Source organism: Haliaeetus leucocephalus, unplaced genomic scaffold, assembly GCF_000737465.1.
Source record: "Haliaeetus leucocephalus isolate CR32 unplaced genomic scaffold, Haliaeetus_leucocephalus-4.0 Scaffold21, whole genome shotgun sequence".
In the NCBI taxonomy this organism is placed as follows: domain Eukaryota; kingdom Metazoa; phylum Chordata; class Aves; order Accipitriformes; family Accipitridae; genus Haliaeetus; species Haliaeetus leucocephalus.
Genome location: NW_010972457.1, coordinates 1552869 through 1568592, shown reverse-complemented (window position 1 = coordinate 1568592; position 15724 = coordinate 1552869). Strand labels below are relative to the sequence as shown.

Below are 15724 nucleotides of genomic sequence, written 5' to 3'. Positions count from 1 at the left end.
ATGCAGAGCAAGAGAAATAAAATAATGGAAACAGGTGGCAAAAAAAGTAAATGTGAAACAGGTTTGTGTCCTTCTGTACTGCTAGGGGAACCTTCTCTGTTTATCTTCATGCTTGGTGATGGCAGAATATTCCATATGATTTATGTTCATTACCTTTTCGAAGCCTTGAATCTTTGAATGACTTGAAAGACTTTTTTTGCTGTAAGAACAAATGGGAAATTACTCTGACTTTTGTCATATGCAGACAAAAATCCGTTAGTGTGAAAATACATCTAATAGTGCACTACTTACCTACCTATGAAAAGAGGCCTGCTGTAGGAAAAGGAAACCTAAAACAATCTGTATTGAATTGGAGGTGTTTGATATTATGCTGAGTGAAAGCTTCTAGCAGTTGCTGCGCTCAGTGGTGTGATACTCTGTAGCAAGAGACCAAGCAAGGCTCATGTGTTCTTTTCAGGAAAAAATGCTGTCTCCTGTATCACTATCAACTTTTGTTAAACACTTAAAGAAGGGCGAGTTAAATTTCCATTAGTTTTTGTTTCCCTGTGGGTATGCTGCCTTCTTAACCAGTGCCTCCCAACAGTATGTACTTCCTGACTTGCAGTTTTACTAAGTATCTCTGCCACTGTTAGATGCTGCTGCTATGAATAAATCCCACTATCTTCATCTTGAAATATCACTGTTTCCAATATTGACACTGAGAAAACACTACTTAGTTCTGTAGTTCTAGTATTATGTGACAAGTTTTCCTTTTTTGTCTGATACAGCTGTCTGGTCAAATGGGATCAAACGGAAATGCTTAGGAGCACTTGACTTCAGAGGAAGAACTAGTGTGCCTTTCTTAAACGTACTTAATGTTCTTTCATTACTGTTGAATGATATGCTTTAAAGGTGAAATCTCTCTCACTTTACAGATGTTTACTTCACAGTGGAGGGAAGATTTTCCCACAGTATGTGTTGGTATACGGGATGCTTGTAGAATCAGAGTCTCTGTTATTGGAGAGTGCTGTTCAAGGAACAGAACCAACTCTTGGGTTTAATATAGCCCCTTTTATCAACCAGTTCAAGGTAAGAAGTTGGTGGGTGTCTTCCAGGCACAGTTCCAAAGCCTGCAGCTGTCTAGCTGTTTAGTTTTGGTGTAAACTGCAAGAAAACTGAAGAGCTGAATCTTTTTCATATTGTTGAAGTTATCAAGAGAGGTTTATGTGACCAGACAGGGACCTTGAGATAAACTAAAATGGGTAATGTTTGTTATAGAACTGGTATAGAAGTTTTGTCTGAGTAATGAAAGATGCAGTGTTACTGTACAGAAGAGTGATTGTGCTGTTACTATCTCCTTCATCACCTTGTACCCCAACAGTCACACTTCAAAAGGGATTAGAAGGGTGTATTTTGCATTTTGGCTGTCTCTTACAGGCATTACAGTAATTCCTAGGAACTTTTGCATTATTATTAAGTCTTAACTTTTCACGTTTTAATGGCTATTGATGCATGAAGTTATGGTATATGCTCCTAGGTACCTGTTCGTGTGTATTTGGATCTCTCTACATTACCATGTCTACCCCTGAGCAAGCCAACAGAGCTTTTGAGGCTAGATCTCATGAACCCTTTGTTGAACAGCTCCAGCAGAGAAGTGAAGGTGAGTTGTGTATACATAAAGTTAGAAGTGTGCTTAACTGCTGTTCTCCAGAGCTGCTCATTAATTGCTCACCTTGGCTGAAAACTTCAGTACAGAATTTACTTGTCTGCAGGTATCTCTGAAATGGATTGAAATGGTTTGAACTACTTTATTTTCTTACTTCTTTGAAAAGGGTGTAACTGATTCCTATTTTAAATATTTTTAGGTACAAATTTGTAAGTCTGGCCAAGTCACTGCAATTCCCTTCTGGTACCACATCCATCTAGATGAAGACCATAGCTTGAATACATCTGATGCATCCTCACACTGGAAACAAGCTGCAGTTGTTCTCGATGAGCCCATCCAAGTTCAGGTTGGAGATGAACTTGTGCTTGATGTTCAACACCATAAAAGCAATATTAGCATTACAGTTAAACGGTGAAGAGTGTCATGTGTAAACTGATTTGTGGTTAATTACCTATGCATAAATTGACTGTTCATGACATCACTGATGTTAATTTATATTAAAGTCTAAATTTTATCTACTGATCAAAAAAGCTATTTTGTTGCTTTAATAGTTGATACTTACCTTCCACTGATGGACTAAAACTTGCACTGTAAGGGTATCTTACCAAGCAAGCAGTTAGGGGAGGTATTGTCTTCACTGCAGCAAAAACCTGATTGCTAGCTATTGCAGTGACTACAACAGTGGGACAGACTTCTCTTGCTACCATATCATCTGTAGTAAGAAAAAAAGCATCCAGATGCCTAAACCAGAAATAAACAGCTGTGGCTATTCAGAATAGAGTCCTTGTTTCTCACAGAGAAGTTCCACTTCTCAGTTGCCAAAGCCTCTGACTTAAGTGTATTGAGGTGTTAGCCTTGTAGTAGGGACTGTAATGCCGTTGCAGTATCACAAGTTAGTGTTGCACATAGACAATTATAAAAAGTTGTAAAGGAGTACTATTGAAGAACTTAAGTTGTATAGTGGAAGGTAAAGCTAGTAAACTTTTTAGAATCCCTCAGAGAATCATTTCTGGTAATGTAATGGGCCTGAACTCTTGTCTATATGAAAGTTGTATAAAGTATTACATCAGTCACCACAGTACTACTGCATCTCTTCTACAGCATTACATTTTGGTATAATCCAGGTAGCAAGTTCCTTCTATTAAATTTATATCCAAATGGAAGAGTAACAAAAGCTTCTAACCCAGCATTGATTCCGCCTCTGTAGAGATATGAGGAGGACTGTTAGCAAGATATTTCTGTAGCTGAGTTTCTTTATACTGTGCTGTCCATTCCATGTAGAAAAGGCATTTCTGTGATCTTTCCTTAACAGGAGCCTATATAAAGAGCCATCCACAAATAATTTTTCTAGAATCTCACTGCATGCAAGATCCATATGTACTCTTTATTAGGTCAAGTGTTTCAGATAGGCGCTCTCAGTTTAACTGCAGGGACTGCTGGAGCTGTGGTTGTCCCAGCCTGCAGCTGAACCTGCTCCTGATTGCTGTAATAAAGCTCCTTCTAGAAGGGTGGAGGAAAGGTCTCCAATTTATTTTATTTTATTTTCAAAACAGAGGTAATGACTAAGTCAAGTTTTCTGAAGATAAACTAACTGGTTACCATCCTTTATCCAAGGGGTACAAAGCATAACAAAATGAAAGTGAATTAGAGTAGGACAGAGGCTTTCCATACTAAATAGAAAACAGCTTTTCTTAAAAAACAAAAACAAAAAAACAACAAATCCATGGTCCATAAAATCTAAGTTACTGTCCAACACAACTAAACCTAGTAGGTACAGGGTATTTTCACCAAAGTGCAGTTTATTATAGAGAATTATTTAGGCTTCTTGTGCTGGAAAACCCCTGATAAAAGCAAAACCAGTAAATGATAAGGGTTAGGCATATTTATTAAGTTTTTTAGCAATTAATAAGACAGCAAAATGAGTTAAAGAAAAATGAAGGACATATTCTACCCTGATGCAATGAGACTAAGCACAGGGCTGAAAATGACCATTACTGAGTTTTCAAGCGGTGTGCTAAGTAAGGCAAGAGCAATCTTTAAGACTTCTTACTAAAAGCTGGGAGAAGATTAGGCAGAAAACAATGGAGGAATAAATACGGTTAATACAAAGATGAAGCGCTGTTTGCAAATGAACTTTTTATATAAACTTGATAAGTCATGCTGTGGAATGCTGTTGTAGTAGTTTTCAAAAGACAGTGTAGGTATCATTGAAAGATTTCTATTTATTGTGGAAGTTCAATAGCAATGGTTCATGGAAAGGTATGATCCTGTAAGCTACTGCAATGAAAATATAACTTTTCTCCCAGAAAAAAAAATGCAGGAATACTGTGCACATGGACTGATGGAGTAATAATAAAATAATGTAGTAGCTTTCCAGAAATGCTGTGAGAGAAGCAACCAGGACACTTAACTAGCTGTTTTCCTGTCAAAGTCCCCTCCCTGTATCTTACCTAAGTTTTACACCGCACACATATAACTTTGTGTTAAAAAAACCTCTTCAGTGTGATGTTTTTGAAAAGCTAGAGTGCAGTAGCTGTTTGCTTCCAGCAGCTTTGATCCTTCGGATGTTATTTCTACCAATGCCCCTTTTTACCTGTATATATGCAGGAAATCAGATTATTTCTAATAGTGGCTACAGTGGGCACTAAAGTCCCCAGGTGTTGAGAGGTCTCACAAGTTGTTTTCTTTTAGAACACTGCTATTACATGGATAAAAAGATACCTGGAATCAAGCATAAATAAGTAGATTCTGATTCTTCATAAGCTCAAACAAGAAATCCCTTTTCAGTACAAGCCTTAAAATACTGAAAGCACAAACTCTTGTACTAGTTATACTTAAGATCCTCTTCTTCCATGAAGAGGACAGTTGTATTCATGTATCATTCACTCTCTTAAATTACTGTAGCAGTAAATCAGATCAAAAGAAGGTAAACAGTTTAAATAAAATCTTTAATTGCTTATTTACAACAAAGGCAATGACTTGGCAAATTGGAAATTATGATTTGCACTTTCCCACTAACTTCAGATACAGCAAGTACATAGTCAACTATAAAATATGCAGCCTAGTGAGTAAGGCGCAATATTTACATCACACTAGTACTGCAAAAAAAGCACTTAAGATGAATTTACCATTGACAGCCAGAAGGTAAACGTTTATCCTGTAAATGCTAACAATGCTGAAAAAGAAACCTCAAATGTCACTTAAAAGGTCAGTGCTCTAGGTTTGGGTTTGGTGTTTTTTTTTGTCAGATTGCAAACATGCAATAGGAATAAAAATCTGGTAATGGCATAAAAACAATACCCCTCTGATTTTGTCAGTTTTTGCAAAATAACATTGATACAAGTGTACTTCTTGGTCTGAAATCTAATGCTAGTAACTCCAGTATTAGACTAGCTGCTTAGTTTTACCTTAGCAAAGGTCTTTTCTGGGATGGTGGTGGGAAAAAATCAACTATTACATTTGAATCCAGGCTATACTAGAAGCATAATACAATAATCACACACACATACACAAATTTATGAATACAAATTACTACAGACACATTGTCAAGATATCCTGCTTTAACAGCTTAAAAAAAAAACAACAACAACTTGTGTTAAAGAATTTATTGCAGCCCAAAATAAAGAAATCAGTTTTGGTTTTTACTTCCTTTTTGATGTCCTTTGTTCCCCCCCATGTATTTTAAGGTAGTAACCATTATTCTTATTTTAGAAGGATAGAAGAAAAGTAGTTAAGTGTAAGGTATTAATCCCAAACCTGTCATCCTGGCTGTCTCTTCTGAATGTAAAAGACTTACAAATTATGAGCTACAAGGACAACAGATACACCAACCATATGTTCTGGGCATGGAATTTTATAGTGAGGCCTGTAGGGAATGCTTTCTCTGTATCAATTCTTTACTGATGCTCTGTAATATTCTCTTCATGAAGGGGTTTTATTTAGCTATGCAGGAAAGGGAAGAAAATGGCATCTGTACAGAAGTTACCGTTTCATCCAAACTCCGTTCAGCATTGGGGTATGGAAGTTACCATCATTAAGAGGACAACCAAAGCTAATACAAACACTTTTTGCTACTGCCCTCTTGAAATTAAGTTTTCCCATTGCTAATAGTACTTACACTTCATCTTTAAAAGAGCAGACTATTTTTTCAAATGTTTCTCTTTGATTAATAAAAGTCAGTGTAATTCTGACATGTGTAAGTGTTGAGCAGTTTACGGAGTTGATTCTTAAACTTATGCAGAAACCTTTACAGTGTGCGTGTTTTATATTCATGGGGTACTCGCAGATACTCACATCCATTGTAGGTTCAGTATGCAGATGTCAGTTAGAGCCATGTCCTCTTCCTGTCTGTGCAGTAGTTTCTTCCAAGCTTTTCAACTTTCACCACTAGTAGTACATGTTAACAGAACATGTGTGGCAAGTATATAACAGACTCCTTGACACATCCAAAGAAAAGGTGAGTCTAACTTTTATCCAAAGCTTTCTCTGATAAATTGTGCTCTAGTTCGGGTGACTCCTCAGCATCTCGAATAGCAGAAGTGTTATAAATACCATCAACTGCAGGGGCTGTCGTTGGTGTTGTGAGAGGCGTCACAGTGTGTCCAAACCCCTGATAATGACCCATGGGCGAAGATGGCATTGAAGAAGCATCAGAAATTGGGTCTTGAGTAGATGAAGACAGTAAACTTGTATGCTCATTCTGTTCATGATCCTCAGCAAAAAACATTTTCCTTGGTTGGCCCAAAACTGTCCTTCCTAGAGTTATGCCAAACAAAAATACTTTTTAATATTACCAGCACTATACCAAGGCCTTTGAACACATCAACTCTAAAACAGGCATGTTAAGTTAGAAGATGTAAAACTGTTATAAAACAGAGATGCATGGACACTGTTAGCTTTAATAAATAAAAGAATGTCTTTCCATTTAAAAAAAGACATCCCTCTTCTACCTAACACACCTGAAACTTACCCTGAGATCCATCTATTTAAAGAAAAATTAAAAAATGGACTCTGAATCAGTCAGGAGTACTGGAAAGAGCAAAGTGCCAGACAAACCATGAAACTTCTAGGGATGCAGCTGCCACTAATTTGGTATGGGAAGTTCGCAAGGTACTACAGAGATGGATAATAGCTTAAAATGAAGCTGGAAATACATGTGCTGTTAACAGATCGCACAAATCTGTCTTACTTACCAACATTTCGAACCTGTTCTGATATATCTGCCCTTATATCAGAAATATCCCACATTGCAAGAAAAGAGTCAAAGCATGACCCTTCTTCAGCTTCTTGAACGTAAGGTTTATAGGAAAAACTGTAGTGATGCGCAATAGCAGCCAGGAACATCTCAACACAAATGATAAAATCCTGCAATGAGAGAGATACTGACTTAATCATTCATAACTGGAGAAAAATTATTCCTGGGTTTCTTCTACAATTGAAAGACTGCAATTGCCTTGGGATACTGGCATCAGCTACTTTTCCACTAGAGGTAGGATATTCTTGGCAGGCTTCAGAGCCATGTGCACTACACACATAACTGGAATTGGTCCTTGCTGATGGACGGACTTGCTGGAAGCAGACATTCAACAAGCAGCACCTCTACAATGAATTCTTGCAAGAAGAAATGCAAGGATATCCAACAGAAGTATTTACCTGGGGCACATTCCTTCTTCCCCACACATGGATATAGAAGTGTTGAGCATAAAACTCACTTGGGATGACTAGCTGAAACTTAGCCCAACTTATAATAAATACAGTACTAATCTAGCCTGTGTTAGTTAAATAAAGTGAGTATGACAATATTTGCTTGAGATCAGCTATAAAGAAGTAATTGTCCCTACCTGTAGGCCTGTAGCCACAGCTTCCACACTTTGCCATTCCCAGGTGTGTTTCTCAGAAATAACGCCAACTTTCACCAACAATGCAATAAGCACAGCTTGCCTATAAAGATTATTTTTTATTATTATTGTAACAGTAATGCCAAAAAACCTGCAAGCAAATCTTGTAAACGAGCCCTGTTCTTATGTGTACACAGAAAGAATCTTACAAAAACCATACTGTTTATATATTTAGATTTTAAGAGGAGGAAAACAGACTTAAAAAGAGATGTCATTCATCCATAGTCCTAAAGACCAACAGAAAACAAAACCAAAGAAGAGTGTGTTGTTCCAGTTAGTTATTAGAACAAGTTGCTTCTCTTTCAGGGTACTACTGCAGCCCACAGAGTAATGTTCAGATAATCAAATGTACTCACTCATTAGCAGTTAAGTGTAAGCAATGCTTAAATAGTAATTTATAGTTAAGTTATAGTAACTTATTTTGAAAAATTTAAAGTAATTATTTTAAAAAGTAAAAAAAAAAATAATCGTTTTTTGTTTCAAAATAACTGCAAGTGAAGATTCTAAAACAATCTCAAGTGAACAAGACTGCTCTGTCCAACATACTAGTACCCTTTTCCCCTCACAGCACTTCACGAAGATTACGGGTAGACTTTTTGAGGCCTCTAACCTCAGTAACAAATCCAGCTTTTTTAGCTCTTGTATGATCCACCCTGAGAGCAAGACGTAATGAGTAAATAATTCACTTACCAGAAGGAAACAAAAACTACCATCTTCACACAAAGGAACTTGCCAACAGGTTGGATAGGGTTCAGTTCTTCACGTAGTACTTTATAAAACAGCACCAGACAATACATCGCAAACTAACAAGGAAAAGAAAATGAAGAAAAGCTTTCAAATCCTTGTTTATTTTGTGTTGGAGTTGTTACACAGCATCTCTTCAGTTAAAAAATATAACACAGTACAATACAAACTTTAAAAGCTATCTCTTTTAGAAAAGAAGCTCTGGATTTATGGAATCTTTGCTTTACTGTTTTAAAACAGACTTTTTTTTTTCCTGAAATTGTATTTCTGAAATGCATGGTATTGGCAGACAGAGACTGAGGTCATCTATCTACACACTAAAGCAAAGCATAGGAAGGTCCCATAAAATTTTTTCAATGCCAAGCACATCTCTAGGGAAAATGGCATAAAAAGCACACGTTCTTTCAGGCTTCTGTTATGAACACCTCAAATGTTGCCTCTTTATGAGAGATGAGGCAATGAATGCAATCTTCACTGCAAATCTGAACAAGTTTCCTGTTACTGACAACTGCAAGCACCCAAAACTAACGTACAGCCAAACCTAAGGAACCAATCTCCCCTTTTCATGCCTATTCTCCTAGCCTCTTACTACTAAGTTTCTTTAAGCAATCATGTCAACCAGGACATGCAGAAGTATGTGCTGCTGCTAGAACTGTTGTCACAGCAGAAAGCAGTTACAGTCCGAAACAGTCACCCATCAAACACAGGTGGCACTAGGAGGAGGACACCCTTTCTAGATGTGATGTCATGCTGTCCTGATTCCTGGTGCTGTTGTCAAGAGAAGAAAGAAGCTTGGAGGCTAGAAGGCTAAGCAGCGAGGAGCCAGAGCTGCTGCTCTCTCCTCTTGCAATAGCTCGTGTGTAGTATACCCTGGGTGAAGCAGAAAATGATTCCTCTGCATTCCCAGCAAGCCACTAAATGCAATCCCTGACCTACAAAATGAAACTTTCAAGTCTAGGAGCTGACCTTACCCTTACCCTGACATCATCTGGCAGCTGAACCAACAAGACAAGGTGTTAGGCAGGCCAGAATCTCAGCACTGCATGCACCGTTTCCATTTTTTCCTGTCAATGCTGTTACCACCAGCTTTGTAACACAGTATTTTTAACACAGCCACTTCTGATTCTTTGTATGTGTGCTGGGAAGAAGCTACCAGGGTGAGTCAAGTCATCTCTTCTGCAGAGGGGCAAGTCTGTAGCTCTAACGTGCCTGGGCCATACCACTTCACCCATCAAATAGTTTGGGGTAGAGAGGCGGGACACTTTATTACCTTATGGAGCTTCATAGTAAAAATAACAAAAGTTTTAGATTATCTGTTTTTCTAGTATTTTGCATGCATAGTATTTAACAGACAGTAACTTTGACTTACAGTGGGAAATAATCTACCCATAAGAATTACCAGACGTTAACACAATTACCGTCAATAGTTCACATAGAAGATTTACATAATACTAATATGATGACTTAAAAGAACAGAAAGATGTACTCTTGATACTCACTAGCTGTGACATGTTGTTAAGTATAACCAGGTAAGTCCAAGCATTGTTGAAGCTGAAGTTTCCTTCATCATACACTCCCACTAGTTCACAAATTCTGAAAGAATTTTTAGAGTTCATCACTATGCAGTAAAAGATCACTTTCTTGAAGTGCTAAATCTTCAGTACATCGATCAACTGTTAGAATCCAGAATCTTTTTTGGTACTCAAATATGGGCATTGGTGAGTCTGCACAAGAATCAGTTTTCAACAGCATATGGCATAGGAAGTTTGTATTGTATTTTCCGTAGAAGAAACAGTGTTTGAATGCAGCATTAACATATCTCATTGTGGAATGAATGCAACAATTAAACATAATCTTTTTTTTTTTTAGCTGTTTTGCTTTTAACTGTTAGAACACATACAGCTAATATAAATACTTATATGGATGTTCTTTCTGAGTAGCAACTTTTTTCACAGTCCCATAGATTTAACAGTAATAATCATCAATACAAAGTTCATGAAATTAAGCTTTCAGCATCAACATGCATAACTGCCTGCTATTCCTTTACAACAACAGGTTATATGATATGTATGAAGGCACACAGTAGGGCTTGTCACATGCAAAGTTTAATCAAATTTAAAAAGTTACATGAAATACCAAATTGTTGGATGCACTGCAAAAAGGGAGAAGGAGGAAAAAAAGACTAAAAATTAAGAGATCACAAAGATGTCTTTCCCACATAAACACTACTTCACATTCTCTCCCACTGCCTTCAGCAGCAGGCATTAAGTATTTATTATTTCAATTCTACAAATAATCATTTTCTATAGAGAAATCATAGGTTGATTCAAATTGCCGGGACCCATTTAGCATGTAACACAACAAGTCTACTTTCAAACTGCCTTGATTCAATACAAAGGGCATGAAAATTCTTCCCAGTGTAACTCAAAATTATATCCTGAAGATCAATATTAATTATTGATAAGCATACTTACAAAGCAATAATGGTAGTAAATGGTCTGACAACAGTGTACTGCAAAACACCCAGTTTACATCTAAATAATAAAACTCTGCAAGAGAAACACAAAATTCATTGTACAAGAATTTAAAGACAATTCACTTATGGAAGTTTCCTGTTCTTAGTAGTTTCACTAAACTAAATTTTTATTTCATGGTAATTTCAACTTCTGCTTCCAGGACATCAGATGCTACAGTATATAGCATGTATATACACAATACGCAAAAAACCTAGACTTTCATAGATGTATAACAGGAAATAGTCAGTGATTCACTTCTTTTAGCCATGGAAAGCTTCTGGCTGGGATAAACAAAGAGAATGCAATTTTCACTGTGTTTGAAGGCATTTAAGAATTACTTATATTCATAGTTTAACATTTTAAACAGCTTTATCAAAATCTCTTAAGAGAGATGCTTATCAGATTAAGCACACAAAAACAAACAGTTGGGGGCATGTGGCCATTTGTCCTTCACCTGTGGAAGTAAAAGCAATAGGCTATCTGGTCTACCAGCGATTCTTCATGAGGTTTTTGGCAAATGTTACATGACAGCAAAGGAAGCAAATTCAAGGAGACCTTTATCCAATATTTCTGAAAAATAAGGAAGTTTTCTTCCGCACCACCTGAGTCAATGCATGTCAGTAACTAAGTGCAATTTATAGGATGTTTTACAGCTAGATGAAAACATGTTCACAGCTGCTTTCAGTACAGATTCCTAGCTGATAAAATGTGTGCAAACCATAAACTGACTCTGCCAAGCAACAACAGTTATATTACTAAATATGAAAACAACATGTTTGTTTCTGATTACACAGCTTAAAATTTTAAGATGTCATCATATACTCACTCTCCCATAGCCCACGACGGACAACAACATAGAGGCGGCAGATGTCTCTGCTGATCTTTCGCTTCTATTATTAATACGAGGTTTGGATACCGGTTGGTTAGATAATTTGAAAGAAAAACCATAAAATTATAGATGACATAAGCTTCATAGCATTCTCGACATGTATCCACATATATTGCAATGTTGGGGTATTTCAAAGCTATCCACTGTAAGAAGAGAGGTACACGAAAGGTTACATGTGAGAAAGACAAAAGTGATTCCAATGACAACATTGGCTGGCTAGTTCAGCAAGCAATACTTCATTAGATAGCAGGCACTAATTAAACAGGGCTTGAAGCATTTGGCTAACAAGAGTGTTATGCTATGGCTAGAAAATAACATTCTGTAAAAATACAAGTAGAACTTCAGATTGCATCTCTGCTGCTTCAAATGGAAGCATGCTTAAAGCACTGTGCAAGAGATGCTCTGTATCTTTGACCACACAATTCAGTCTTTCATTTAAAAGGAACTAGGGAGATGGTTCCCTACACATAACCTACTCCTGTTAGGAGGAGACAAGACAGAACCATTTCCTGAAATTCACAAATTCATTGTCAATATGGGTTTGAGACTAAGTTTTTAGTCCATCAGTATAAAGTTGATTTATTTTGGTATCTAATATGTAAATGTTTGTTCTGGCATGTTTGCAAAATATAAAAGGAAGCAGCAGATTAGCCTTAAAGTGGTAATCATCCCTCTAAACTAGAATTTCAGACAGAAAAGTGATTTTTTTTTTTTTTTTTTTTTTTCAAAACTGTGATTATGGATCAGCTATCAGAGGTTTCAATTTTTGAGTATCACACTGCTGTTGCACTGTTCAGTGCAATCTGTCCTACTGCGGTTTTTTTGTTTGGGTTCTTGGAGGAGGGGGGAAGAGTTAAATAGAGGCAGGTGTTTTGAGTTTACTTTGCTTCCCTAGGTTGTAGCAGAGAGAATGTTGTGCCTTCTCTGACCTTCTTATTAGAACTACTGGAAGATGCTTCACATCCTCATTGCAGTTAAAAAATACTAGAGATGACAGATGTTGCAACACCTTTGTGGAAGATGTAATACCACACCTACTAAACTGAGAATACAGTATTTGAATCTGAGAAGAGAACTTTATGTTCAGCTCAGGTTAAGCACTCTAGGAGGATACCATATATGCAGCAAAGGCCATAAGATCCAGGAGTCTGGGGAAAGATTTCAGTATGTCAGAAATGTCCCTGAATGCCTGGCTAGAGCTCATTTAATTAGCAAGTAATTTTCTTCCAAAGGAAAATTCTGTACTTGAAATTGAAGTATCACCCTGCGGTAGCTGATATTCCCCATAAGGCACAGATAATGTTGTTTTCTTCCCCACTTTCCTTCGTTCTCAGATATTCTAAATCCCAGTCTCTCTCTCAAAAAAAAAAAAAAAAAAAGAAAGAAAGAAAGAAAATAAGAACATATATAAAGGTGACACTTCATAAACACTCAAGGGATGGGAGAAAAATCAAAAGTTCCTGGAAAGCTGCCTTTTATGGGGGAAACAGAAGTATTTGCAATGTCAACAGGTGATGATAACATGTAAACACACATCCTATACAGTCCACAGATTTAGTATGTTGCTTAGCTCTGGCTGACCAATAGGTGACATATTTACATGAACCATATCTGGTATGGCCAATAGAATCTACTGCATAAAAATATTCAGAAGTGGATTTTTTGTGGGATCTTACCCTTTTCCTCCTGAAGCAAAAAGGAAGAATTCTAGCACTAAGCATAACTTGGGAAAGAATTTTAGTACTAAGCCTAACTCAGGAAAGAAAGGTAAGGCACTGAATTTTGAGACAGTACTTGAATCAGTCTGGTTTCCATTTCAGCTGTTACTGAAGATGGAAGGACCAAAAGCAGGCTCTTGTTGTACCCCTTTCCACATCTGTCATAAAGGATACTCAAGGACAGGGTTAGCAAAAGCGATCCCACAAGCTCCACAAGAAGAATGTAATATCGCTAGAACTATGCTTCTGATGTACTCCACAAACAGGAATGCCCAGAAGTTTCTAGGACTACAACTCCCCATGCAGCACAGTTTCTGCTAACTGTGACACTGTTTTCCCTCACTCCCACAGCAAACAGAATTTTATTGAGCTGTTAACAGTAAGAGAACACTTACACTGTCTAAACTGTAAATCGGCACCATCCACAGAATCCTGTTACAATAACAAAAGAACATTTAATATTACTAGAAGTATTTTTAGTCTGATTTAAATTCAACATTTGTACCACAGGTAAAATGCAAAATATTACCTGATTATTGGTTTCTGTAATTCAGGTTGAGTATAATGGACTAAGTGTTGTAGTATTCCCCAGAGAGATATTGGTATAGTCATCAGTAGAAATATCCCAGCGATAAACCATGCCTTGGTATGAATTCCAACCTTGCAAAGAAAAAGAAAAATGCAAGATCAAAGTTTCAGTATTAATACTTGTCGTGGTTTAACCCCAGCCAGCAACTAAGCACCACGCAGCCGCTTGCTAGTACAGGAAGAAAAATAATTTCCTTTTTTTTTTTTACTGCGAATAAAGTTTTAAGATGGACATTAAGTAAATATCCCAATATTAAGTTTAGTTTTTCTAACTCTGCTTTTCTAATACACAAAATCCCAAAGTCTCCCTTGCAATTTGTTGATGTGGCTTACAGTAAAACTTAAAAACTCAGAAAGATGAGAAATCTTGCAGAACCAACCTAAATCATCACCAATAAACACAAAACAGCCTAAAAAAAATGTAGCAATTCTCACTATTTAATTTACTGAAAGCCACAATGGATTCCTTGCTTTAGGTCTGCAACTTGTCTCAGTTCAGTGCTTCATTATAAAGTTTCTGAAAGCTTGTGGATTTAAAGTGTTTTTAGCTTTAAAAATCAAGTTCCAACTAGTAATCAACTTCAACTAGTTTTGTTTAACAATGTGAAATAGATATGCATGTGTGTATATATATAAATATATAATGTCTGCTAAAGCACAAGGCTACAATTTTAAACCAAAGCTCTCTGAAAAATAACTGTATTAGTAATCCTAGAGTACCAAAACCTGAGAAACACAGTAGACTCTTCTCAAACAGTTTTTTTTGTTGAGAATTTCTTCTGTGACCCCCTACTGTACATGAACACCTCATGTCTTCTGTTGTTTTCCTGTTCAAATATTGCTTCCGAGTAGTTTCCCTACCAGTAACAGATTTAACGATTTTGAAATTTCAGATACCGCTTTGTTATAAACACCCATTACGCTGGACATACGACGGCATCAGGACAGGGTTTCAAAACTGGAAATTTAAAATACACTCAAGGCAGATTCTACTGCCATTAAGTGCTTAAAATTATACCATGAGAAAGCTTAGCTCCGGTGGAACAAGCCTGTATTAAAACTGGACAGTATATACTACAGTACCAAGAGCAGCTTCTCTACCTGCTATCTCAGTTCTCCCCGATCAGACAGAACTACCCGAAACATTAGGTGATCAATGCCAATTAGCACTAAGTGTCAAAAAGTAAGTTCGGGGCAGGGCAGCGGCAGAGCTCCAGCCGCGCTCCTGCAGAGCCCGACTCCAGCACCTTCAGCACGGTATCACCTCTTCAACCACCAACGACTATCGAAGCGGAAGGAGGAAGAAATCCTGCGCTGTCCCACCCTGCTTCGTTTGTGCTTTAACACCACGGCAAAGCCACACAGCACCACGGCGGAACTTCCCCAGCCTCTCTTCTCCGCCTTGGGTCTCTACCCGGGCCTGGAGGGCGCTGCCAACCCCCCTCCGAGGAGCGAAGCCGCCCCGCACCGGCCCTGCGGACGGGCCCGGGCTGGCAGCCCCCCCCCCCCGCCCCCGTCCCAGCCGCGGGGCTGCGCGCCGCGCCCCGTCCCTCACCTCCAGCTTCTGCAGCTCCCAGACGCAGAGCGGCACCACCACCAGCAGCCCCACGATGTACAGCAGCACCACCAGCGGCCGGATCCACCGCCGCCAGTTCCCGCAGGTGCACGGCATGGCCCCGGCCACGCCGCCCCGCCGGGCCACACCGGCACCGCCCCCCGCGCCCCTC

General features: G+C 38.1%; 2 protein-coding genes across 4 annotated transcripts in view; one reads left to right on the top strand and one right to left on the bottom strand.

Moving 5' to 3' along the window:
* Positions 1-6096, top strand: part of PRMT9 (protein arginine methyltransferase 9) — a 24789-nt gene extending 18693 nt beyond the window's left edge. For both annotated transcript variants that reach the window (XM_010576071.1, XM_010576079.1), the window contains 4 exons: positions 915-1068; positions 1517-1639; positions 1845-2056; positions 5950-6096. In XM_010576071.1, the coding sequence (XP_010574373.1) occupies positions 915-1068; positions 1517-1639; positions 1845-2056; positions 5950-6073 (613 nt within the window). In that variant the 3' untranslated portion in view covers positions 6074-6096. The remainder of the gene's footprint in view (positions 1-914; positions 1069-1516; positions 1640-1844; positions 2057-5949) is intronic.
* Positions 4265-15681, bottom strand: TMEM184C (transmembrane protein 184C). 2 transcript variants are annotated; one of them, XM_010576091.1, is made up of 10 exons: positions 15553-15681; positions 13939-14069; positions 13805-13841; positions 11629-11834; positions 10761-10835; positions 9786-9879; positions 8233-8345; positions 7486-7585; positions 6838-7009; positions 4265-6400 (listed from the first exon to the last, which is right to left on the bottom strand). In XM_010576091.1, the coding sequence occupies exons 1-10, from the start codon at positions 15667-15669 to the stop codon at positions 6108-6110; spliced, it is 1338 nt and encodes a 445-aa protein (XP_010574393.1). In that variant the 5' UTR covers positions 15670-15681; the 3' UTR covers positions 4265-6107. The 2 variants fall into 2 exon arrangements, with proteins under 2 accessions (XP_010574393.1, XP_010574402.1); XM_010576100.1 differs by having other exon boundaries at positions 5837-6396.
* Positions 15682-15724: the final 43 nt, after the last annotated feature.

Excerpts from the sequence above, each read along its gene's own strand:
- TMEM184C (XM_010576091.1), bottom strand. The coding sequence starts at position 15,669 with ATGCCGTGCACCTGCGGGAACTGGCGGCGGTGGATCCGGCCGCTGGTG. Across the intron at positions 8,346-9,785 it reads TTAACAACATGTCACAGCTA|TTTGCGATGTATTGTCTGGT; the intron begins GTGAGTATCAAG and ends TTTCCTTGTTAG. Across the intron at positions 6,401-6,837 it reads AGAACAGGTTCGAAATGTTG|GAAGGACAGTTTTGGGCCAA; the intron begins GTAAGTAAGACA and ends GCATAACTCTAG.